We start from the raw sequence: 26,289 nt of genomic DNA on the forward strand, positions 1-26,289 counted from the left end.
ATTGATTTTCATTGGCTCTGCTCATGTCTTTGAGCTGGATATCAGAAAATTATTTGGAATGAGATGAAGAAAACGTGCTTGTAGTTGTTTCCAGGGGGGAATGATGGGTTACACAATGGACTAGAATGTGTCTGCATTTCAACACAAAAAGACCATTTGGAAATTGAAACAGTAAGAACAGGACAGTTCTCTGAAACATGCACACATAGCTAGGTAATAACTAGTTTGTGTATGAAAAAACCTAAAAGCTGAGACGTTTATTATGATCATCATCATCACTGTTAAAACTTTTATAGAGCAATGAAACGTTAATTTAATTCATCCAAGTTTTCAAGTGGGGAAGCACCTGCATATATGCTATGAATGAACAGTAGCTGGAAGTATTAGCACATGTATCAGTTAACTGCAGGTTGCAGAGATCTGGTATTTCAATGCCATTCTTTAAATATCACAGAATAGTAACAAAAAAAGTACCAAATCATGCTTCAGCAGCTAGAGAGAGAGAGAGAGAGAGAGAGAGAGAGAGAGAGAGAGAGAGAGAGAGAGAGAGATTGCATCATATTTTGGCAGTGACTTGATCATCAAACACTGGCAGCATTCATTATTAGAAGGATAAAACGGCAGCAAAACTGGTCAGCAGCTTCTCTTCGTCTGGAGTTTTCCCAGGTAGATAAACAAAACAAAAACAAAACAAACATAAAGCTGCAACAGGAGCAGGTCAAAGCCCTGGCCCTTGCATTGCTCTGATAAAAGTAAACTAGATTCATTTCCATGGATAAGCACATCACAATCCCAAAATAAAAGATAAGTGCATAAAACCTCCAAATAATGATCTTGCTAGGACAGCTACGTGGTTTGTATGGGACAGTGGCCTTTTCATCTACATGTCTAGTTCATTTATGGTTCATCTTCATTCGGCACTTATGATGCATTCACCTCACTGGAGTTTTGGCTGGATGACACGTGACAGTCCAGATTCTCCTTGAATTTCTCCAGATCATGGAAATATGGGTGAGAGAGGGCAACATATGCAGATATTCTCTTGGCTGGGTTGAACGCTAAGCATTTCTGAAAGTATGAAAAGAAGTTAGTTTTAACTAAAATGTACAGCTAACAGTGCTATCATTGCATACACCCATTGATGCACACCACCTACAGTTTATGATCAGTATGAGACACAAAAGGGTCTCAGAAAGTGGTGCACAATGACCATCCATATTAAAACAAGCAGTGTAAGGGTATGGCCACCTCAAAAATTACATGCTAGAAAATTCAAGTGTTCACAGTTTATGAAATACCAGAATACAAGTTTTCTTGAATTCACATGCACAGGACAGCCTTCATCTGCTTATGCTGTGTGCTCAGTTTCTCCCTCTTCTTCCTAGTTGCACTTTGATGGCCCTCCTTCCAGATCTGTATCCCAGCCTTTGTCCAGCCAGCACTGAACTCTCTACACCAGCCTTGTGCTATTACAACATTATTAAAAATACCTTATTCTTTATGTCACTTACCTCCATGTATTATTCTTCCTACTATTCTTGTCTAACCAATTCCTAGTCCTACTTTCTTTTCCTGTATCAGAACTTCTATCATTTAACTTCTGAAATTTAATTCAGTGACTTCCAGTTCTACTCACCCCTTTCATCTGTGGCTCCCCAGTTATCAACTCTTTGCCTAGCAGGAACAGATTTCTTTCCTACCTCACCTTCTAGGCATAGATGTTTATCTTCTTCCTCCCTCCCTCCCTCCAACCATGCCTCACACTCACTGAGCTCTCAGCCATGTATTATTCCTTGTTGTTCCCAGAATCTAATTTTTGTCCCATGTCTAGCATCCACTTCCAGGCTGTTTGCAAGCACAACAGATCTTTCTCATAGCAGTATTTCTCCCTTGTCATTTCAAGTGTCCAGATGTAGTACAGCTTTCTGCAGCTGGGAGCTGCTGTCATGAGGACAGTCCAGGATCACCTGCTGTTGAAATAACCTTGGCCAGAGACAGCAGTTCCTAAAGAGATGCAATCAAGTCTTTCAAGAATTGCACTCTACCTAGCTCACATGAATCACGATCTTTGAAAGACTTCCAGAGAACAAATTTAACTAGACCTCAACAAGCACAGCAAGAAGCAAACTGATACAAGGTCATTCCCTATACTCCATCTCAAGATTGAACTTCAGGACTGGGGCTTCTAATGTATCTGTAACAATGATGAAAATAGCTGTAACAGCCCAGTTCTTTTGCTTCTGTTCAGCCTTGCCATTTGCAAGAGGCGGTAATTGGTGAATTCCACGTGTCAAGTTTTCAGCACTCAGTAGAAGGCTAGTAGATGTAATTTGCCACTACAGCCTACTTCCCACTTTATATTGGATCCACTATACCAAAAAAGAAGGTAGTTAAATTTTTGTACTCACATCAGGCCAAAACTGTAAGAATGGCTGCATTGGTAGTACTACAGTGCTGACGATCTAATCATAAGGTCTAACAACAGGTCAAACATCCCTGACCCAGCTTCCTAATCTTGAGCTATTCTCATCTCTGACACCTCTTGAGCCAAAGGCAGTGTCTTTGTGCTGTTGTTTCACAGATTAACATGAATTGTCTTATCTAATTTTGACCTTTTTTTTACTAACTTCATTAAATGGAAACTTAATTTTTTCTTGGCAAGCTGCATGCACAGTGGGAGCTATCAGTCATGTAAGGTAGGGAACAACAGATAGAAACTCACAAGAAGCAAGTCTTTGCCTACTTCATCGATATCTGGGACGAATTTTTCAATAGGTTGTGCAGGTCTGGAAGTAAAAGCATTTCTTGGAAGGGCAACATCATTAGGCCAGTCCTCTTCTTCTGGGAGCCCAATTACACTGTGAAATGAAAAACAGAATGTTAGGCCTGAAAATTTATGCAGTTTTCCCTTCATATTGATTACATTGAGAGGCATTTCATAAGTAGTTTTGTTTAAATGAGCTTAAATGTTTAATTACACAGTAGTGCAATAATCTCTGCGAATAGAAGCTGATAAACATAGGCCCTCAATGTGCTTGGTAGAAATCATTTTGTGGGTAGCACAATTTTCTGGCCTAAGCCTCAATTTTCTGAGTCTTTTTACTGAAAAAAGGCTGAGTGCTTTAGAAAAAAAGTTGCTTAGCTCTTGACTGGATGGTGCAACATATGTCACTCCAGATGATTAAAAGCAGCAAGTTTCAAAGGGGAATTGCGTGCAAGGATCTTTTTTCACAAGAATAGGGACTGAGAGAAGAGTGTGGGTCAAGATGAGGGTAAGGCAATAAAAGGGATGTTTCATAATGCTTCAAAGCTACGTGCAGTAATTGTTGCCCAAATTTAAACAATTTATTTGCTTCACAATACAGGTTTTAAAGTCTCAATTTGGAAGTGGAAAGGCACTTGAGTTGTGGTTTTGGTTTCAATTGTGTTTTAGGTTTTTTTACTATTTAAAAGAATAATTTCTTTGAATATTTTATTTCTTTATTCTTTAAATTATAAATTATAATTGTAGAAGTTATTAAATTATAGAAGACATTTATGCTTATTAAATAATCATGCTGAGCTCAAAAAATAAAATAAATTAAATAGTAGGTAAACCACAGCGATGAATTATGTCCCATACATTTCACATTTTAGTCTGATGTTAATGTTTTTGGGGTTGAAAAGCAGTTTCTGATGGAAATACTGGAAAAGAACATACATTACTTGGCTGGTTTCAGGGGAAATAAATTTTTGCAACCTGTAAAATGGAGATTTTCAATGGAAACGCTGACAGGGTTGGACAAGAAAGGACAGAAAAAAGCCAATGCCACTGAATACTTGGGCCTGTACAAAGGCCAGTGCCACTAGGGAGCAGCATTGACCTTTTTTCTCACTGAGCTTGTTGCAAGGCTGGGCGAGGCTGTGGGCCAACCACACAGAGGTAAAATCATAGGTTGTACCTCAGAGAACTTAATGGCATTACCCCACCTCTACCTACAGGGATTTTAGATTGTAATTTGGCTCAAAAAAAGACCCTCTGAAAATAAATATGTCCTCAAAATAACAGCATGGCTGGAAAGGCAAAGCAATTACACTCTCAAAACAATTAAACCCTACTATATCTGGACATACCACAGCTCTTGGGAGATGCTAAGTGGAATCTGTAAGAAAAACCACACTTGCCATTTATCAGGTGCAGTGTGGGTATGGGGCAGCCCCTCGGCCATGGCAGTTAAAGCCTTTTGATTAGATATTAAATATAATACAAATAGCATCAAAGATGGGAGAATTCAGTATTTTGAATAACAATGACATTTAACCTGTGATTCAAATGTGTTTGGTTAGTCCCACTGTTTTTAACATTGCGTGGCAGAGCATGAACGGGGCAGAGCAAGCACAGGCACAGGCAAAGCTAATGACAAGAAACCAGGAGGCAGCCTGGCAGAGAGGGGTGAGCTGGACAAGACTGAGTGGAAAGGAGAGGCACCTTTGGTTACACACATGTAGTACTCAAAATCCCTTAATACTGAATGTCGGAGTAGCTGCTCCCACTCTAATGGTCTCGTAGCATCACCATTTCAGTGACTAAGTTTGGGAGTAGCTTGGATAAGTTTCACCTCCTGCCAAAGGTTCAGGCCCAGTCTTGAGAAATGCTCAGTACTTTCCACTCCCATTGATCACAATGGGAGACAAGTCTGTTCAAACCATTGCAGTTTAGCCTGAAATATATGAGGATATGCCACATGCTGGTAGTGTCCCAGAAATTCAGGAAAATGTTTCAAGCCATGTATGAGGGATTTACTGACATAAATCACAGCGCACATGCAAAGCAAAGGGAGACCACAGCCCCATAATTTGGAAGAATGCGTCAGTCCAGATTGCACGAAAATTCTGAAACTTCCTTCTGTCCTCACTGATCTCCAGAATGAGTCACTACTGTAGAAAGAAACAACCCTCCTACCATAAGAGCTAGGCCTAACCATAGGGGGTTCTCCAGCTGTGAAAACACAAAATAATCACTATTTGGCATAACCCCTCAGAACCCAAGACAGAAACTTTTCAACTATTCAGGAAGAACCATACAAAAAAAAGGAAACCCAAAACTTTCTCTTTAAGCAGACGTGCAATAATGAATTTCTTCTAAATTTAGCACAGTATTTTCTTAGTGAATTCTTTTCTGCACAGGTAATCTCAGCCCCTAGGGATGGAAAAGATCCTTGCTGGAGGCTGTCACTAGCAGCTACGCATTAAATCCTTGCCCAGTTAATTTTCATTTTCCCCTTAAATATCATAAATGAAAGAAATCACAGCTATGTCTTTTTGAATCGTAAAATATGTTGTATGTATCAAAGCTGTCTTCATTTAATAAAGCAGAATACTGAAGGACTAAAGTAGTCATTTTGGCAGAAGAAGAAAAAGTAAACTTTAAGGACTGATATTTCTGGATTGGGCAGGAAAAGCTATTTAGCGCATGACAAATTAACCACACAAGTGAGTCACATACTCATGGTAGGGTATGCAGGAAAGGGAAGTCAACTGTTTGAAATCAAGACCTGCAATTTAGGAACCCTACATTAAATAATGAAAATGTTTAGAAACAGATATGTTATGATTTAAGAACTGGAAAAATGGTCAAACAGAGAAATTAATTATTTGTTTAAGCTTTTGTTAGAAATTTTATTATCTTCTCTTTGGAGTATCTTCAAGAAAATAACATTTTGGAGTAATACTTCTCTCTTTCTCTCTCTGTGCTATCTACTTCTTATTTTGTCCAGATCCCTGGATCCCTGAAGCTCCTCCATACAGAAAGGGAAGACAGAGGTGCAGAGGCAAATAGGCATTTGTTCTCTAGATTGGTAACATCTCTGTGTGGCTTTGATTTCCTAACTACATTATATGTACACCAGAGCTTAAATTTACATGCCTCTTAAAAATACAAAAAATATTCCTTACTCTGAAGAGCTTTTACAAGAAAAAGTAATATAATCCTACTTAATTATCATATTTGTAAAGCAATAATTTAATTTTGGATGAGAAATATTCCAACTCTACCTGCCTCCTTAATGTATTTGATGTATCTGAAAAACACAAACTCCTAGAACTATAAAGTGGTTTTAAAATGAAGTCAATTAATCTCTGAGACAGCACATGTTAAAATGCTGATATTTCCTCAGTTCTCACAGTTACCTACCAGACCAAAATATGGACTGTTAACAGGCTAGACAACATATTTTAAAAGCTAATATATTTTTGGATGTTTGCAAGTCTTTTCAGCAAGGATGTTGTTGGTAATAATTTTAGAGATTTCAGCTTTTAATGTATTCTAATCCTGTTTTCTGCAACGCACAAAGAAATAAAGCAAAAAAAAAAATCTCTGTGTTTGTTTACATGAAGAGAATCTCTTGGACTTAGCTGTTTGTGAATATGTATGAAAGGTACATGCATAGTATGTTTAAGAGACTTAAAACCCCAGCCCAGAAGTCTCATAACTTCCTGATGATGGCTATTAGTTTTGCAGAACTATATTCCATGTTGCTTCCTCCTCCCTCTCTGACACAGAATACACAGAAAATATCATGTTGCATACGGCAGCAATAGGAAATATGCTCTAGGAATACTTTGTTCTAGTCACATTATTGCATAAAAACATGGCAAAGAAATCTCATAGGGCTTCAATGTTAAACAGATACTGACATAAGGCAACTAGTAGTTATTACTTACTCAAAGATTTTTCCTAGTTGATCAACATCTGAATTTCCACGGAAGAGTGGTCTGAAAAAATAAAAAAATGTATTTAGGATATGACTTGCTTTAATCAATGTAAATTTATATATGTCATTGATAGTTGCCAATGTAGGGTGAAAATGTGGGGTTTTTTTTGAGACTTCGTATCTTCTGTTTCCATGCTTTATCCAGTCTGCAAGTAAACCTTTCAAGCTTCTACTAAAACTGGTAACAAAAGGGGACAGATGACACATATGTTTGAATACATTACTTTTGAACATTTAATCGTGCCCTTCCGCATGAACGAAATAATTTTCCCTCAACTAATACTGTCCTATGAACTATATCATTAACAAAATAGTTTTCACTACAAAGAACACTAAAATAGCTGCTAAGAGAGATAAAAACAGATTGAATGTCATGCAACTTATAGAGATTAATTATTAATCGAATATTATAAAATCTAATATTTTATATAAATCGAAAATTAATTTTTTTGCATCTGTATATTGGAAATGTGCTCCTAGGTTTAAGAGGTCAAATAAATGACAATGGATTCATGAAGGTATATAAACAATGGGGTGTGAAACAGTACAGATTTTACCTTGAAGTAGAGGAATACTTCTGCTGCATAAATAAAGATACATTCAGGAAAGAAACAAATTGTTAGGCTGAACATCCAAAGGCGTTAAAAAAATACACAGTGACTAAAAATACTTTCAGACACACTTTTTCTTTCCAAAGTGCAATTAAAATATTTTTACTCATCATGTATAAGATGCTATCGCCCCAAGTGCCAATATAAAATATGAAATTCTGATTTGTATGGCAGTATGCTGTATTGCCAGCTTTGTGTTGAACTCAGTAAGGTGTGAACAACAGTGCAATTTTATGTTGAAACTCCCAAAATATTCTGACATTTTACTGACACATGAGTAAGGATCCAGCCAAGAAGATCAGGCCACAGATGTCGTGTACCATTTTGGTTCAACAAATGGTAGATTACTCCAAGAAACACAACTCACACACACACTGCAAACTGAGATAGTAACTTGGGCTCGACTGATAGCCAGGATGCCCCCTCTTCTGGATCTGGACTCTCCAAGTACAGAGTATGTTGTAAACTCATGGTTACAGTTTCTAGAACTGTACAGCTGAGACACAGTGACTTGACAAACAATGCATAATCCCACGCTTTCACAAGCAGCCTTTGGTTATGGAGAAACAACCACTCTCCTGCCTCTCTCCACATACTCCTCTTCTGTCTCATACAAGTCCTTGACACCAGCGATAGCAAAAGGCATCATTTCACTACTGGTTTCCACAGGAGAAGAGCTCTCCAGTCTAGACTGGAGAACAAAGAGTAGTTAGCTACGGTCCTTCCCCGACACTGCCCATATGCAGGAGCAGGTGTAGGATGTGGATCTCCTTTTGCTAACTGCGAGTTAATACTGAGAAGTTCCATCTTGACACACTCACAAAGGCAGCAGAGCTCCATGTCTCTGAGCGTCTTGCAGGTCCATTCCAAATACAGTAAATAGGCACAGAGCACTGTGACATCTCTTAGTCAGACACAACAATCTGCAGAAATCTGGGCCACCAAGAAAAAGCAGTGAACTGGCAGACATGCAGTTCTTTGATGAACTAAACATGCATTTTACCTCCTTCTTGTGTGCTGCCATTCAGGTATTTCATATCAACGTGTACTCCGAACTGCTTTGTGCAGGGACATTGAGAGAACAATTTCATCAAATCTGATTTGAAACCATCTGACATGAGATTTGATCTGATGGGCTAAAATGTGGTAGCCTCTTACTTGTCCACAAAGGGCTTTATTTGATTGTGAATAAATAATAAATAATGGGATATTCTGTTTCCCATATACATATGATATTTACTAACTGTAGCCACTTTGACAATACCATTACAATTCACACTTTGGGATTTCTGGGGATGTTTTAAGCTTTAATGTACATAGCAATACTGCCTTCTACAAAAACCCAAAGCTTAACCCACTCAGACAGGAGCATCTGTCCTAAGTTTGGGGCCTGATTTTCAGAACATTCAATAGTTACAATCCTAGCACTGCTTGTGGCAGCAGACACACTCTGTATCTTCCAAAGTCAAGCAATATTACAACCTAAGACATTTTTTTAACTACTGCTTGTAATTATTAACATACAGTTACTTTGAATTTTTAATTTTGACTCCAGTATAAGATTACTGGAGCCCATTAAACTAACAAAATCTACACATTCAAATAATCCTATCTATGCAAATGGAAAGCTGATTTAATGTTTTAAAATGTATGCTGAACCTTGCATTAATGTGAAAGCCTGGCAAAGGTAGCCTTGTTTGCAAATCACCTTAGGCAGTGTCATGCCAAAACAAGTACAATTCTTGGGATTTTTAAGGAAGGTTTTTCCCATCATTGCTGCTGTCTCAAATTCACTAAGGGCTGAAGCAAGAATTTAAATTCTTTTGAAAGTATAATTATACAACACAAGGTGACCTTCCAACATACCTTGATATTTCATCATAATGAAGTGTTATTAGTTCATCTTTCAGCCTCCTATCCATCCCACCATCATGACTACAACAGGATGCCAACTCCAGTTTAGGCATCACTAATATAATGAAATTTGCCTCATGAATTTTGGCTTGAGGTTCAACTGGAATATTGGACAGATGATTGGGGGAATAGATTCACCTAATCAGCAGCTGTATGAAGTTCTTATTTCACATTTTGGCACTAATTATTCTTTTGTAATGATAGCTCTGCAAGTCCAGTACACATAAAAACTTTGATGTCAAGACAATTTTTAAAAGATTTTTGAAGGTGGACACCAGCTCTCCCACCACCTTTGAATGGAGAACACTCAGCAGCCAGGGCAAAGTAAAATTTCACCTTTGTTCTTGGTTTCTTTCATTTGACTCATACACCCACTCACTCCCTGAGGTTTATTTATGCAAGCTTGATCCAGAAGTCCTTTCTTCAACATATATTCTCCTCTCTGTGATCATAATCTGTGTAAGACTGGTTAAATTCTGGAGCCTGATTTTGTAGCATTCCTTTTTTTTCTTCCAGAAAAGCATGGAGTTGGGTTTGTGTCCTGTGGCAGGGGATATGAGCCTGTCTGGCTTCAAAAAACACCTAAAATCTGTGAGAACATGTATCTCAGGAGAGAGGGACATTCCCATGGATGAAAGAACTATCCACAGGGATGTACTTGCCTTTTGTGTGGTTCCCCAATCCTCTCAAACATCCCTGACTTTGCTTGCAAAAAAATCCATGCTCTGAAGGTTCCAACAGAACACACACCAAGAAGGGAAGAGGATGGGAAAAAAGATTTGGAGTGCACCTATGACATTTAATTTCCCTGTTTGCTCAAGAAGTCTTAGATGGTTCCCATATTTGTTGCTTGTTGCTTCTTTGATTTTTCAGGGCAACAGAACAAGGGAAACATTACAGGGAACATGCAAGTGTCCATCTTGTTTGGCTATGCCTTCTCCTGGCCTTGGAACTAGGCCATTATCCACTGCATCTGGAATGATACCCACTGTATGGAGGAAAAGCCTTTTTGTGTCCACTGTAGAACCAGAATTCCCTTACCCTACAGCTATGATGGAGACATTGTGTTACTTACCCTGTCTTGCTAAAATAAAACCCTCCTGAGCCAATAAGCAAGTACCTTAGTTCCTGAGGTACAAAATGTGCAGCTGCACAACTAAATGGATGTTAGCTATGAGTCTGCATTGTGAAAGCAGAAGCACAGGAACATCCTCTGAACATAAAGAAGCAATTTCTTACTGTGGGGGTGACTGAGCACTGGCTCAAAGAGGATGTGGAGCCTCCCATCTTGGAGATATTGAAAAGCCATCTGGAGATGGTCCTGTACAACCAGTTCTAGGTGATCCTGCCTGATGATACCCAGAGGTCCTTCTAATCTCAACCATTCTGTCATTTTATGATACTCCGAAAATAAAAATACATATCACAACATAAGGTTGCAATGGAAAACCTCACAAATCCTGAGATGTTACCATCTGCTTATAGTTTAAAAGGGCTTGCACCACTAGTTTTTGGGCCAAAAGGCTTTCATGCTGAAATATAGCTGAACAAACAAGATTTAACCATTTACCAACTTTAGCTTTTTCTCTTGTCCATGCCTTTGCTCATGCTTTTGCTCATGCTCATGCTGAGTTTCACCTTCAGTGAATTCATCTTCTATCTGAACTGGATATTAGTGTCTGAAAAGTTGAGTACTTTATTTTATAGACAGTGTGTATCATGTCTGTACTACTCAGTAAAAACTGAGATATAAACATTTCCTAAGCAAGTCTCCACGAAAGAATTTTCCCTGGTGCAACTCTACAGACATGCCAAAGCAATTTCTAAAGTATTGTATACAATGACAATGCAATGACACGCAAGAGATAAATGAGTTTTAACTGTAAACTGGCCACATTACTTCTAGATTTTATCTTCCGTCTTTGGTCTACAAAACAAACAAAATCTAAAAGTTTCCATAAGGAAAATTAGAACTTTCATAAATATTGGAATTAAATATATTGATAAGCATTGTTCTAGTCAAACTATAATGCAGACACAAGGAAAAAAACTAATAAAACCACATGCATTGTAGCACAGGAAAAGATTTCTGCAGATTTCTTGACAGTGACTGACATTTTAAACTGATTAGCAACATTCTGATTGGAAACTATCTTTCCATTTCTGACATCAGTAAAATGGACACATGGAAGAGAGGTCACATGAAAAAAGACTGTACTGAAGAGTGGAAAAAAAAAAGTAAGAAATTCACTTTCTAACAAAAACATATTACTGAGCCCTCATGACAGTTCTGGAATTGCCAACACAAGTGCTTCCAAAGCTAGACAAGCCTAGTCTCTGTCCAGATATGTAAGAAATAACATACAAAATAACTACCTAGATTCTTTCTGCTAGTCCATTTGCTCATTGTGGTGACAACAGCAGTTAGGAATTCCATCCCCTTCCTTGTTATAACAGCAAAATGGTAAGCATTATCTCTTAATTACTAACTTGAATATATACAATATTCTTAGTGAAAAGCCTGTATATTGGTGATCCATGTGTACTCAGGGAAGTCCTACAAGAATTGCCTAAAATGAGAAGAACATCATGAGTGGGAAGGGTATAGCTTGATTTTTGGGCAATTTGAGTGGTGCTTAGACAATCTGGTTGAGAAGATGCTGAGAAGTTGCTTTGGGAAGAAGAGCAAAGAATTCAGAATAGGTAGCTGCAGCTTTGAAGGCATTTTATAAAATGAGGGAGGTGTTGAAAGTCCAAGATTATTTGACACAGTGAAGAAAAAAATGGAAAGAGAAATGGCACAACAAAGGTACATGGAAGCTGTATAAGAAATTTTAGAATCTCATAGTATTGTAGCAGTTAAATCTAGGAGTTTGTACGTGTGTATATATAAGAGTAACAAAGTGATGGTGAAGAAACTAAAAAGCTAAAGCCAAGTAACATTTGCCAAGGAATCCTGCATCATACCATGGGAAACCTGCCAAACTATATAGTCAGAGATATATTAAAAGAATGGGCTGGGTTTTTTCTTTTCATATTGCAAAATGTGAATAGTTGGTAAATAATTTTGTCAGATTCTTAATTACTTGTTATGAAGAAAATATTTTTATTTTAAGAATTAAAACTAAAACCATACATGACCTAAAACTGAAATTATGAGATGACTAGAAATAACATGATCTGGACTGTCCTGTGGAAACCTTTATTCAGAGGGATAATTTCTGAGCTGATTCCTAGCCACTCTTGTTGCTACCACTGTTTCTCTTTGACAAACTGCCTGCACAAGTCTGCACTACAGGTATGAAAAGAGAAAGTAAAGCAAGGGAAAAAAAAGGTATCACCTTTTAAACATGAAGATCATTAGCCTTTCTGGTATGTAAGACAAAAAAGATGAAATATGAAACTTTAATCTGAAAACAGGCCATGCTGACAAGATTTCACACTCTGGACAGTTACCCACTTCCAGTCACAAGTGACTTGCCTCAGCTGTTGTGTAATTCAGAGTTCTCATTTTAAACCTAACATTTTCTTGTACTTCTCCCTCTCCTTTCCCTTTAATAATATCTCTGTGTGGGTGGGTGCCAGACACTACTTAGGAAGAAGTTACTTCATGTAGAGGTTATTATACTTGTTCATAAATTGCCCAAAACTTTCATCAAACTTATCTTCTCTCCTCCAATATATAAGAAAAAAGATGACATAGATAAATATCATGACTGAGGAAATCCTCTTCAACTAAAATCTGACAGAAACCAGATCAGCCATCTTGAGTTTCTCATTTTAGTCTTTAAAAGCCCAATTTCTTTCATTCAAAAGTCTATCATTCTTCAAGTATGATAGTATCACAATCATGAATAAGAGCTCTAAGATGGGGCTATGTCAGTATTGAACTATTATTGGAACCAGATCTAATCAAAGTATCAAAGCCTACAACAATTATTACTTTCCTTGGAGTTTCTCATATGACCCACTAGACAGAACCAGATAAAAAAGAGGTAGTTTTGCAAACTTCCAGTTCTGTAGTGTGTTGAATTTGGTCTCCATTGCTATTCAAAATGAGGCAAATTAATTATAGAAATAAAGATAATATTCTGACCCCCCAAAAGCACATATGATCTTGTTCAAAAGAAATATACGGGATCTCTCTTGAAGAAAACAAAGAGCTTTCAGAGCTGGGTGCAGATACAAGCCAGCAAGGAAGGACCCAATTTCACATGCTCCCTTTGCATGCATAACTGAAAGGGAAATATTAGTAAAAGTGAAACCAAACAGAGGCACCATGTACAGCTTTATGACCAAAGCAGGGCCAGCCTACTGTATAGAGTGAAGTTTATCCAATGTGCACAATGATGTCTGTAAGTAAGAGAAAATATAACCATCTTCAAAGCTTCTTGAAGAACTGGCAAACGAGATCTTTTTCTGTGTGCTTAAAATTTGCTTGATACCTTTCAGGTAAGCATAATTCCAGGTGGCCTTGGAACAGAATGATGTGCTTTGTCTGTCCTCCACCACTGACATAAAAGGGAGTTTTACCACAGACATCAATGACCCCAGGTTCAAGCCACCTGAGATCTGGCTTCAAACCTTTTTTTTAAAAAAAATCATGTTTCAAGAAAAGGAGACATACATTATATATGTGTGTGTGTGTGTGTGTGTGTGTGTGTGTGTGTGTGTGTGTGTGTGTACACATACATGTATACCCATACATAGAAAGTTCCCGAAAGTGAGATAAGTGTAGATATGATCTTTGACCAGAATATGCTGTAATGTAGACAGATCTCATCTGTTCCTGGGCAGAACTGCTTCAGAATTCATCACTGAGCATTATTTTTTTAAATAGAAGAGCCTTGATAGGTTGAATGTCCTTCACTTATTCTCTCATCACACACGTCACAGTTCTCTTATCTCAGGACATTTGTTTCCCCACAAGATTTGTAGGTTTATTTCACTATGGCCTTAAGGGTTATTATCTCAGCTCAGGAAGCATGATATAATAGTGGCACCTTGAAAACTGTGGCAACATTTGAAGAAAATTCTGCAAATACATACACAACTGACCTTGGAAGAAGGGAAGGGAAAAAAATGTGTGGTCTCTGCTCAGTGTGGGAAAAGAAGCATTCCTTTTGTTTGTACTGACAGTTCTACCAGCAATAGGATTAACTGTCTGTTCTATCCATCTCATCACTGTGCACAGTTAAATTACATCTACTTAGCCATCAGCAGCTTGAAATTTAATGACATAACTAAACTGCAGGCTTGTGCCTTTTTGAAAGCAGCCTGAAAGAAACACTGATATGACACATACAATATGGTCATGGTCTTCCCACACTCACTCATTTAGTTTGATGCATTCTCTCTTTCTCATGAACTTATTTCATACCCCCATTTTAAACATGCACTCCTTAATAAAAACACTGTCACATGACTTTGCCCTTCTTCTGCAACTCAGCTGTGGGGTTTGCAAGCAATAATTGAGGTATGGATTAGATAAAGGCTGTCGTATGTGGAAGGGTAGAAGCCAAGAGGGCTCCTCACTGTCCTGTTGATTCAAACAAGCAAAGGTGCATATCAGTGTGCAGGACACTGTGCAGGCAGTGTGTGTGTGTGTTTGTGCAGAGAACATCATGCCTGTGAACAAATTTGCCTGTATTTTCCTTGGACAGATCTATGTCCTCCCTCCAGAGCATGTCAGAGCTGTTTTTCACCACTTCTTTAACTCATAATTTAGTCCTCACTTAAAAATGTGGCAGACAGCACTCCAAAATGACACATTTTAGCCAGAATATGAAGATGCTCTTTAATGCTGTGTTTTAAAGAAATGAACATAAAGATTTAGAGTATCTCTACCGCTGTGAAAGACCAACCTTCAAAGTAAGCAAGAGCAGTTTCAGTCTGTTCCTAGTTTTTATCAATTATGTAAATGAAATGAAAGCAGTCTTCTACATGAAATACCTACTCCTTTATCCTGTATGAAATTTCAGTGTAAAAATCTTTTCAAATCACAGTTTTCAGAGATACAGAATTTTTTGTAGTTCCACAATTTTTCTTGAAATGCCAAGATGACTTTAAGAAAGCTCATCTGTTGACATTTACCATATTTACTGGTATAAAAATGCCTTTTAAAATGGGCTTTGCTTGTGAGTGCCTCTAATGCTGGACTAGTTTTAATCAAGGATATAGATACAGAACAGTTTTAATGTCTGAGTCCATCTAATTAAAATTCTGTAATGTTCCACCAACTGGATATATTTTCAGTCAGATTGCTTTCGTGGTACAGGTTTAGGCTAAAAGCTTTTGTGCCATTGGGTTGACTTCTCTTGGACTTCTATTCTCTTGACTCCTCTTATCATTCTTGTAATAGGTGAAAGACTATGCACACATGACTATTCCCAAAGGAAACAAACTCTATGTACCTGTGATTCTTCTTTATGAAAGGGAAAAAAAACTTTTGAACACATATAGTATACACACTCTCCAAAGATACTGAGTAAATTAACATCCAAGTATGTGTTCCCAGGTTTTCTTGGGCTTTATCTCTATCTTAGTAAAGCTAAGCAAGGATCTTCACAGAAGAAAGTATACTCTATGGGCAAAAGAGCTTATACTCTAAATACTAAACACAAAATAATGTGAAAGGATAATGCCATAAATGATGACTTATTTTCACCACTGTGAGCAACAAAGAAAATGGTGCATTTGTGTGACTAAATTACTAGTCTAACTTTAAAAACAAACCCCACCAACAGACTCTAGAACTGGGAAGAGTAAGGCAAAAAAGCAAGTATTTGACTATAAGAGCATCAGAAAAATTCTGCAGGTCAATCTTCTGTCAGCTGCAGTAGTACAGTAACAGTGACAACGAGGTAATGAAGGCTGCACATGGGCATTCTCTGAGACTTCAGAAAAGGGAGCTTCAAGACATGTCAAATTCCCATGTTTGAAGGGAAACACAGAATTCAAAGATGTTCTCACAATATAGGACATAAAATTCTCAATACAGAATACTATCTAAGGAAAAGTGATGTTATTTTTCCCTTCTGGAAAAAGATTAAAGGCTAAGAGAGAGAATCCTTGGGTTTTCCCTCCATCTGGGCTTCAGCTGCTTCTGTGTGCTGTCAAATACATGTTTTGATCTGTGATCACTTTATTTGCCCCCATACCAGGTGTTAATGGCACCTGTTGCTCTAAGCCTCTCTAAATTTTCAGATAAGCCTGAAACATCAGAACTGTGCCCACCCACAACTAAAATGTCTCATCACCCTCAGCTGTAATAAAACACTCCTGGTCAGAAAAAAAATCTGTAAGTGGATTACAACCCTCCAGACAAGAAGGGCAGGGAAAACATTTCAGTATGAAATGGCAAACTGTTATGTGAGCAGAGGTTACATTTCAATTTCAACTTTTTTCCCCAGCTGCTGAATGTCAAAAGACATGAAAGTGGATTATGAGGATGGTGTGAAGAAAATACTTTAATTTTTAGCAGCTGTGCTGGCTTACAGTGAATTAATAAACACCTGCGGAAAAGCTTGAGATAAGCATTTAAGAGAGAAAGTTATGTATAGCAACCATGCAAGGAAAACTGATACAGTTTTCAAAGGCCTGTTAAACTAGATACAACTTTGCCCTAAGCAACACTTCATCCCATGCACTCAGGCCAGAGAAGCTGTGGGATTTACATTCACTGGCCCATGACAGTGCATAATATTCTGAGTTCACCTATTAGGAGCTCTCTGATTATTTATCCTGTTCAGCTTTTAGTGATTTCACATAAAATCTTTTTTCCCACTTGAATCCTGACCAAAAGAAAGCGTAAGTTAATTTTTATGTCAAAGAGAAATCTGAAAACCTAACCTCCAGGTGATGACACTGTTCAGATGCCACCCTCCCCTGTGCAACTGCAGCACATTTTGTGCAGTAGATATGTATGTAACAAGGCTCCCCAGATTTTTTTGCAACAATTTTTATGCTATTATCTCTGCTTTGCCATTACTGAACCATAAGCCTTCTGTGTTTTCTGTGGCACAGGTCTATTTCATTTTTGACATAACTTTAATGGGAAGAGCACACAATTCTGTTTTTACAAAATGAACATTCCCTCAGTCTCTGAATTACCAAGCACATGTAGCTCCTTTAATCACCCCATATCCCCACAGTGTTCACCACCTTTATGTCCATTACAAGGAGTTCCTCAAGATCCAGATGGAGATGGCTGTTATTTCTGAAAAAAACCCCAATCTGATTTATTCAGAAATAAAGAAAAAAACAGAAACCTCTTCTGAAGATAGTGAATAATCAAGCAAAAGCCTTCTCCTGTAGTAAGCAATTTTATGCCTTGCTTTTCATACAGTTGTGGCTGGCATGTTTGCCAAAAATAGAGAGTTTGCTAAAAGTCTAGGCCCTCTTTTAAACTCTGCTTGCACTTCCCAGCAAAATGCCCTCAAAGTCAAACTCTCAAAAAGATCTAGGAGATGAGCAACATGTACCTCCCCTTTTGCAATTACTTCATAGGAATGGAAAAATGATTCCAAGGGAGGAGAGAAGCAAGCCTGTTTCTGTGCTTGAGTGGGTAGGACACCCACCTAGAATACAGTTCTGACTCTGTTCATGTACTCTCTCATTGCTAATGGTCAGATGAGATCTAGGTTTAACAGAGTATCTTCATTCTTACAGCAGCAGAGTGTGATTCATCACTGTCAAACAGGTTTAATTTAACAGCTACAGATAGAAACATTACAGAAAGATCTCCTGCTATGTATACTTCTTTAGATGCTGAAAGCTTGCTTCAAAATTATTTGGATATAAAGAGCACTTAAGAAATTATTAAATTGTATAGAACAGTGTGCATTCTGTACTGACGTATTCATAAAGCCTATTTCATGCACATAATCTAATAAAAAAGATCTGATAATTCACTGTAGTTGGTGAAATTCTGGATGATATAGCTCACTGAGTCATGTACCTTTAGCTAACTGATTCAGACTCAGTGAAAATCAATAGTAACTGAATCTTTATGCCAATTTACTCCAGCTCAGTTGAATAAATGAGTGGAAATGAAGTAATCCCTTGGACGAAATTCATATTTGACAAATGTCTATATTCCAAAAGCACTTACTACCGGCAAACTTAGATATGCTAGGAGAGAAGCTATGAATATGGAGAATATCTGAGTAAAAGAAGAAATACTTTCTCAGAGTTTGTCTTAAGAGTTGCATCTGGATGGGATTCATTCAGTACATCTATAAAAGGAAAGCAGACCAGATTACGTATCAGTTTCTGGAAGAAGCCACATGGTCTGACCATGCCAGACGGATGGTTCCTAAAAGACTGCAAAACGAAGCATGCCACAAGCACAAGAGAACAACAGACAGGCAGATCACATGCTGGCACCAAGAGCTTGTCAAATCTTGGCTCTGCCTCTAGCAGTCAGCACACCATGGTGGCTGTGTCTCACATGGATTCATCTTTACAGGGCCAGCAGGTCAGGCAGAGCAAGCAAGCAAATGCAATGGCAGTGCCACGGGCCATGTGCAAACAAAAATTAGAAGCAAGGCAACAACACGTGCTTTCATATCACAAGGCAAACTATAGCTTCAAAGGAAGAAGGGACAGGAATTGTTGTGACTTATTGTGAACTGTAACACCGGGCCCCTGATGGCAAAGGCAGCTCCAGCTACACGTGGGTAACATGTGCTGCTCTGTGGCAGGTGGCACATACATGCAGGAGAGGCTGTGGCCACCTTCCTTCCTCACCAAGTTAGGATTCTGTCTAGGTCTTTGACATCTGCAACGCATACACCAGCAAGTTCTCTGCAGTCATCTGAACCCTGCAACCGAGGCAAGCTTTTCTATAGGGGCAGAGGGGACCTGCCTTTGGGCACTGTGATTCCCTTTTGTTTCCCAGAAATCAAAATATCAAACTTCTTGCTTTCTCATTGACATTTTTGAGGTCTCCTCTCACAGCCAATTATTTACTTGGTACAAAATAGTACAATGTTTCAGAAACCTGTTATGTTTAGCTCTATTATCCTTAGCTTTTTTTTGAACTCCAGAGACTGTCTGCACCTTTAGGTCTGCTTTCCACTTCTCTCATGCACATTTATGGTGTTTTATTAGATATAAAGAACAATCTAACAGCCTTGGTGACCAATACATATGGGACAGATTTGTCCTATATACTTCTCAACTAATACATATTGACTTTATGACTGACCAATGGTAGCTAATTATTAGACTCCCTTTCTGGACAATCAAATACAGAAAATTCAGTAAAGGCTTCCTGGATCAAAATGTCTGACTTCACACTCAATTTGGAAAAAAAGACTCCCACACTTAGGAGCTCAGCAACATGAATCACAGTTAAAGTCTAGTCTTTTCCCCCCCTCTCCAGAGTGCACCAGTGTCCAGGAATGGATCCCAGGAATTTAAATACCGTTTTGTAGCCATTTTCCTATGAAAGAGAAAAGTAAATAAAAACAATGTTTAGTTGTATTATGAGTCAAACGAAAGTACACAGAGATTCCCCCAGCCAAACTCGGCAAAAAGCAAAGTCTCTCCCAGCCAAGTTCCTGCAGAGGGAAGCTGTGTGAAAGAGCCAGGAGACCCTTTCAAATGGAAAGTCTTTGGGCAGTGTACAGCTGGCTATCCCCTCTTCAGCCTAGAGAGCAAGGGGCATGGATGACATTGCTCTGCTTCTCTCCTGTTCTCTGGCTGATGGAGTGACTGCTAAAAACAATCTGCAGCTGGGGATCCCACAAAGGCAGCCCTCAGGCTGCTCTGGCTTATCGCAGGTATGAACCTGTCTTTGAGATGCTACAGAGGACACAAAGGTGATGCATGCTCACAGCAACTGGCCAGCAGCTGTGCCCAGCACAGCTCAGATCCAGATGTTTCTGCTGCCATCTGCACTTCCAAATATCCATTGCAAACGCTATGATGTTAATAACCAGGGACTTAAAAATACCTACATCATGACTGACATGTGCCTTTCTCTTAACCACGAGCTCTTTTCCTCTGACCAGACAAATTCAGATTGCCACAGACTGGAATATTGCACCTCTAAGGAATGCATATATTTTTATGGACTTTGCGCCCAGGGAGATTTCAGACTAGTGTTGTGGCACCTGCAATGAGGAAGCTAAGGGAAGCTCTCCAGGAGGAGACCTCTCTCATGAGGTGCCATCAAGGCTTGAGCTGTGTGCAGCCACTGGCTGCGAACCCTGAGCCACCTGGTCCCAATCCCCTGGTCACTGCCTTGCCCGACATGACACCACACCTGAACCAAACAGTCAAATTAAACTTGGTCAGCTAACACCATTTATGTGAGGCTTTGTACCACTGCTTTGGGGTTCCCTTCTGTGTTTTTGTCATGGGTAGTGGCAGTTTTTGGTTTCTATGGTTTATCAACGGTTTCCCTTACCAACAGATCTATTCCTCTGACTGAAAGTCTGGCACAGCTGGAAACTAGAAGCAAAACCACAAGTGAATGGCCTGGAACTCACCACCCATCTCCAACCACAAACCCATACAGTTACTGGATTTGACTAACGGCTATCAATCACCCCAGCTGCAGACAAACAGATATCAACTAGAAAAGGCTTTAGTGAAAATGTGAACTAAAAACCAAAATGGCATTTTACTTTTAATGAGGTGTTGCTGTCTTGGAAACATCTTTATTTCTTACTTGATAATTATGGCATTATTCTGACTGTCTGCCCTTCTCTCTATTGAGGTGTGTTTGCTCTTTGCCTAAAGCCAATGCAAGTTCTGCCTTGGAGGTCAGGTTAAACAGAAAACAAACCTCATTATCAAAAAACTGGAATAGCATGAACCTCTGCAGTCTTCTGCTTCCTTTTATGTTAAGTTTCTGTAAGTGTGAAGCAGAATGTCATTGCTGTTCCATCAGATCACTAAGGTCACTAAGTTAAACTGTGGCTTGTGTCCATTCAGTTTTAAAAATACTTGCAAAAAAAAATTTGTAACAGGCTGGCCACTTATCTGGGGAGGAAGAAAATGATCCCATTTTATTAGGTCTAGTTTGGGAAAATGATCAGCCTCCCACACACCCCTATGCACATGAATGGCAGAAGAATAAAGGATGAAAATTGCAAAGCACAGAATTTTGAATGCTGACAAGATCTTTCTAAGGAACAAACCTTCTCCCAGTACAGTTGGTCTGGATAGAGGTGAACTTTTATGGCATTTGCAACTTAAATCAATCTTGTAACAAAACAAGATAATTTCCAAAAATGGCAGAAACAAACTCAGGCCAGAATCATACAGTACTTTGGTTCAAAGGTTACAAATTCAGTTGTGTAGCTTTTAGAGTTCTAAGCTGCAACATCCATCATTGCTTGTTAGTACAAAAGACAAAACAGAAAAAAAAAAAAGTTATTCTTTTAGTTCTTTATGCTACCAAGGTCTAACTGTAAACAAGCACACAAGTGAATGATTATACTTTGGAGCTCTTGGTCCACTAGATAGGTTGGTTTAAGGTTCACTGGAAAACACCAGATAATGTGATTGCAAAGTCTGTGTTTAAATTGCTGCACGATAAAGAGAACAGTTCTCTCTTAAACCACATTTAAAATGTTTGGCAGTTTATATGGAAAGCCTAACTTATAAGCAGCATTCATGGCTGTACTTAACTCAGTTGCTTTTTGCCATGTCTGTACTGTCTTGGTTTTATTATACCTTCCCTCCCAACATCCAGTTATGCATCCTATTTTTACTTTTGTTAACAGATTCCTCTGCTGCTCTCTCTAGTTCTCTCTTCTTTCCAGCCTAAAGAAGATTGAAAGTATATTACAGAGATTTTCTTTGCTTTTGAAAGACATTTCAGAAATGTATTGAAAATAAGAGAACACAGCATGAGAAGGAAAAGTTAAACCAGGAACTCTAAAGAAGCATAAATTTTCCATATAGAGGAATACAGGATCTAGTAGGCAAAGCCAAATATTCCTACTGCTGCATAGCCACTGTGCCTATTGAAAACAGTGAGGACTAAATGATCAGATATGCTGAAGCACAGGAAAATAACTGACAAGGAATGAAGATGCATCTGAAATGATACTGTGTCATAGAAATATGCCTCACAATTTGTTGTATGACAGTATTCATATTTAAGAGGCTCCTTATTATCTTCAGAGCCTCTTTTCATAGTACTGTATAGTATTCATAGTACTGTTCTTGTATGTGCAGAAAGGTAAAATAAAACTGGTCTTCGCTGCTATCAATCAGAGCTGTCTTTCTTTCTCACGTTCAGCATGACCAGGACTTCATCTGCAATATCCATACACAAAGTAAGAAGTTAAAATACCAATCTGTTGACAACTCACAATGGTATGCAAATAAAGACAATTTTAAAAAGACAAGGAATGTAATCCTTCCCTTTAGAAAGCCGGTTAAGTTTATCAACCGATTTCATTTGAGACAGTTCTGTAAATGGTGGTTCATATGAATATGTAGTCTCTCTGTTCTGCTCCTGTCTGAACCCAAGTATCTGCAGTCACATCACTGATGCACTTGGCTGCAGGAGGAATATGTCCTGTACTTAGAAAAACAAGCTCTATATTCAACTGCAAAGTATTTTGCTGAGAAAGTTGCAGTATATGAACTCAACTGCTGAATATAGGCTTTAAACAAATGTTTCTGCTTTCCTAATGGTTTGGATAATTGAATAATGGAAATAAAAATTTAACTAATGACATATTGTTTCTTAATTGGAATTGAGGGTCATTTGGCAGACATAAACAACCTCCCCATTGGATATGCATTTTCAAAGTTACAGATTGATTATTCCTCAAGACCATTCAACAGCAAAACAACTCATCATAAGGAATGACAATACAGGCTATGTCAGGGGTAGAGGACACAAAACTTTTAAATTTCCAAGCAATTCTCTGCAATAGCAGCATTTCCGTGAACAATTTTCCCCAAAGCCCACTGCCCTCTTTACTTCAATCTCTGGATGAAGAACACACTTAAGCCATTGAGAACCTGTGGCTCTCAATGTGAACACACATTGCCAGATGTATACCTCATTTCTTTTTTGAAAGTGCAACGTTAAAAGCCAGTATCTGTGAGAGATTATCACCTACAGAACAGCTAATTCAGACCAAATGAGTGCACCATGAAACTGATGCTAGCTAGGACAGACTCAAGGAAGAACTGGACTGCAGATCTCTCCCGAGAATAAAGCTGCCTGTCCTGTTCAAAGCACCAGGGAACTGCAGGCTCTGTTACAAGTTATCACTTTGTTGCCTCTGGTAGCAAATGAGAGTTGCACATCTTTCTCTGGGTAAGGACATGCATACAGTAGCTACCTTTTTGTGCATGTGTTTGTGTGTGTGGTATTTTAGCAGACAGGTAACAATAATCATACTTCCAGAGTGGCTTAAATTCGGGCAAATTTAATTTATACACACTCTTTTGCTTGTGCTATGCAGCCTCATGAAGCCCAGAAGAGAGACTGTGAATTCCACCCTTAGCCTCAACTCTCAGATGACAATTCTTCATAGCTCAAACATTTATTACAACCCTTATTTTGAACAGAAATCTCAGTCCTGGGTTTATGTCACAGATGAGACAGCTGAAAGCTTGTAAGGCATCACTGAAAGAAGTGCAAGGCATGGAAGCTGGGGGGACACCACTACACAACAATCTCTTATACCTTGCCAGTTTGCAGCACTTTTTACAGCCATCACTTCCAAGTGCTGTACTGTGAACATTAACAGAGAATACCTTGCCACTCTTAATGCCACCCTATCACACTGAATTGTTTCGGAAGAGGTTATAATCCCCTCTGAAGTCAGGGTTAATTTCAACAATGATTTCAGTGAAGCCAAGACTTTACCATATAATCCTGCTAAAAAGTTAGTATTTTCACTAAATGGCAGAAGTTCAAACTTCCCAACTTCAAGGTTTGGAGACAGCTTAAAAAACGGTGTTACACTTGGCTATTTCTTTTTGCAATCACTTGATCATCTTCATCCCACAAAGCATTAACTCAAACTTCAGCTGCTGAGCTGAGCCTGCTGCTCTTCTTTGCTCATGAGTTGGGTAGAAGTGATGGGCATATTCTGAGTGGGTCACCCTTCTCAGAATCACAGGAACATTTGGGGGTGGAGGAGACCTTGAATATCATCCAGTCCAACACCACCATAATGATTCTCCTGAGTCATAGCCCCAGTGCCACATCCATCTCTTGAACACTCCCAGAGACAGTGACTCCACTATATCTCTGGACAACTTAATCCAATGCCTGACTGCTCTTGGACTGAAATTTTTTCTAATACCGAATCTGAACCTTCTCCGGCTCAGCCTACAGCCATTTCCTCTTGTTCTTTCACTTCAGCTGCTTCTCATGAGACATGTTTTCTAGACTCTTCACCAGCTCCATTTCCCTTCTCTGGACACCCTCCTACACCTCAATGTCCTTTCTGAAGTGAGGGACCCAGAATGGGACACAGTACTCAAGGTGTGACCTCACCAGTGCTGACTACAGAGGGACAATCAGTTCCAACACAATTCTTGTGGTTTCTTTCCGCAGACCCCTTCTACCCGGTCTGTAGTTGACACAGGAAAGCACATGCAATGGATCTGATGACTGCACTTCAAACTGTACTAATAACTTACAGCTTGTTTGGAAAGGGGAATAAAGATTTACTGTATTTTAGTGCTTTAGATGATTTACAATTACTCAATAACCTAAGACATTATAGCTAAGAATGAATCTGTGTACTGCTGGTTTTTAAAAACCTGATGTTTTATGATTCTAGGCAGCCTGTAGGTCCTAAATCCAGTGTTCACATCGCCAGAGTTTTGATATGATCACATCTGTATACATTATCTAGAACAACAAAGTCCCAAGCTCGCATTTTTTTTTACACTCAGTGATGTAACTCCTCTAATTGGACAAATTTATACCACTGAAAGATGACTTATATGCCAATAGCTTGTTTCCCTGTGTCCGCTGTTTGCATCCACCAGGGAACTTGGCCCACCACAGGTATTTTTGTAGAGTCACACATCTCTTATCTGCTGTTACAATTTTCAAGCACGGCTGGTAATACAGTAACTGTCTCATGTATATCAGGAGTTGACAGAGTAGGCTGAAAAATGTGACAACTGCTAAATACATGATTTCATATTTAAAAATGAATAAATAATAATCTCAAACTATTCGTGCCAACCTTGCAGCTGATGAATTTCTGGGACTGATGATTTTACCAACAGAAGGCTGATTAAAACACCATGGAGCTGGTGCATGAACAGTCTCAGTAAGAAACCCATGTGAACAGAATTCATTTCCCTCCCGGACAGATGAAGCTTGTTGCACTGAGATAATACTGTTTTGCTTTTGGTTTGGGGAGGTGCAAAAGGGTTTTGGGAGAGGACTGTCTTTCCAGTTTTGGGTTTGAATAGGTGCCTGTAAACATGCAGTCACATGGCCACCCTCTAGTGTGTAACTTCTTCAGCTCGACTGGGCTATGAATATAACAGAGGCTACAAAAACTAATAGTCTCTTCTGACAATTTTTAGCTCTGTATTTATCCCAAAGGTAAACAAATTCAGTTGTTTGTTTAATATTATAGTTAAATGTGCCTAGCTGGAGCTGTTACATAGATAGCCTGACTCCTGAGTCCCACATGCACACCTACCAACCTCCTAGTCTGCAAAGCATTGAAATCATACGGGAACATGGTTTTGAAAACTGGGCAGGTATAGATGCACTAAGAATGAACCACCAAACATTCTGACGCTTTTTCTCAAGACTGCCTGCTCAGAAGAGAATCCAAGATTGGTGATCAGAGTTTTCTTTTACAGAGCATTGCACACAGATCTGAATTTGGGATTCCACTCCTTTCCTCCTTTCATCCTCATTCACCTGGATTAAGTATTACCTAATTGAAACAACAAGACATTCTCTGCTTCCCCAAAACACTGGTCATGGCCTCCTGCTTAGGAGCCGCCCACACTTCTTGAGCCAGCTGAAAGAGTTTTATGTATCCAGA

General features: G+C 38.8%; 1 protein-coding gene across 2 annotated transcripts in view; it reads right to left on the minus strand.

Moving 5' to 3' along the window:
- Positions 1-921: 921 nt before the first annotated feature.
- CDK6 (cyclin dependent kinase 6) overlaps positions 922-26,289 on the minus strand; it is a 121,227-nt gene continuing 95,859 nt past the window's right edge. The window contains exons 5-7 of one of the 2 annotated variants that reach the window (XM_062494903.1): positions 6,703-6,753; positions 2,723-2,858; positions 922-1,068 (exon numbers count right to left, since the gene is read on the minus strand). In XM_062494903.1, the coding sequence (XP_062350887.1) occupies positions 922-1,068; positions 2,723-2,858; positions 6,703-6,753 (334 nt within the window). The remainder of the gene's footprint in view (positions 1,069-2,722; positions 2,859-6,702; positions 6,754-26,289) is intronic. The other variant, XM_062494913.1, reaches the window with a different exon arrangement.

Source organism: Cinclus cinclus, chromosome 1 (assembly GCF_963662255.1).
Source record: "Cinclus cinclus chromosome 1, bCinCin1.1, whole genome shotgun sequence".
NCBI classification, from domain to species: Eukaryota; Metazoa; Chordata; class Aves; order Passeriformes; family Cinclidae; genus Cinclus; species Cinclus cinclus.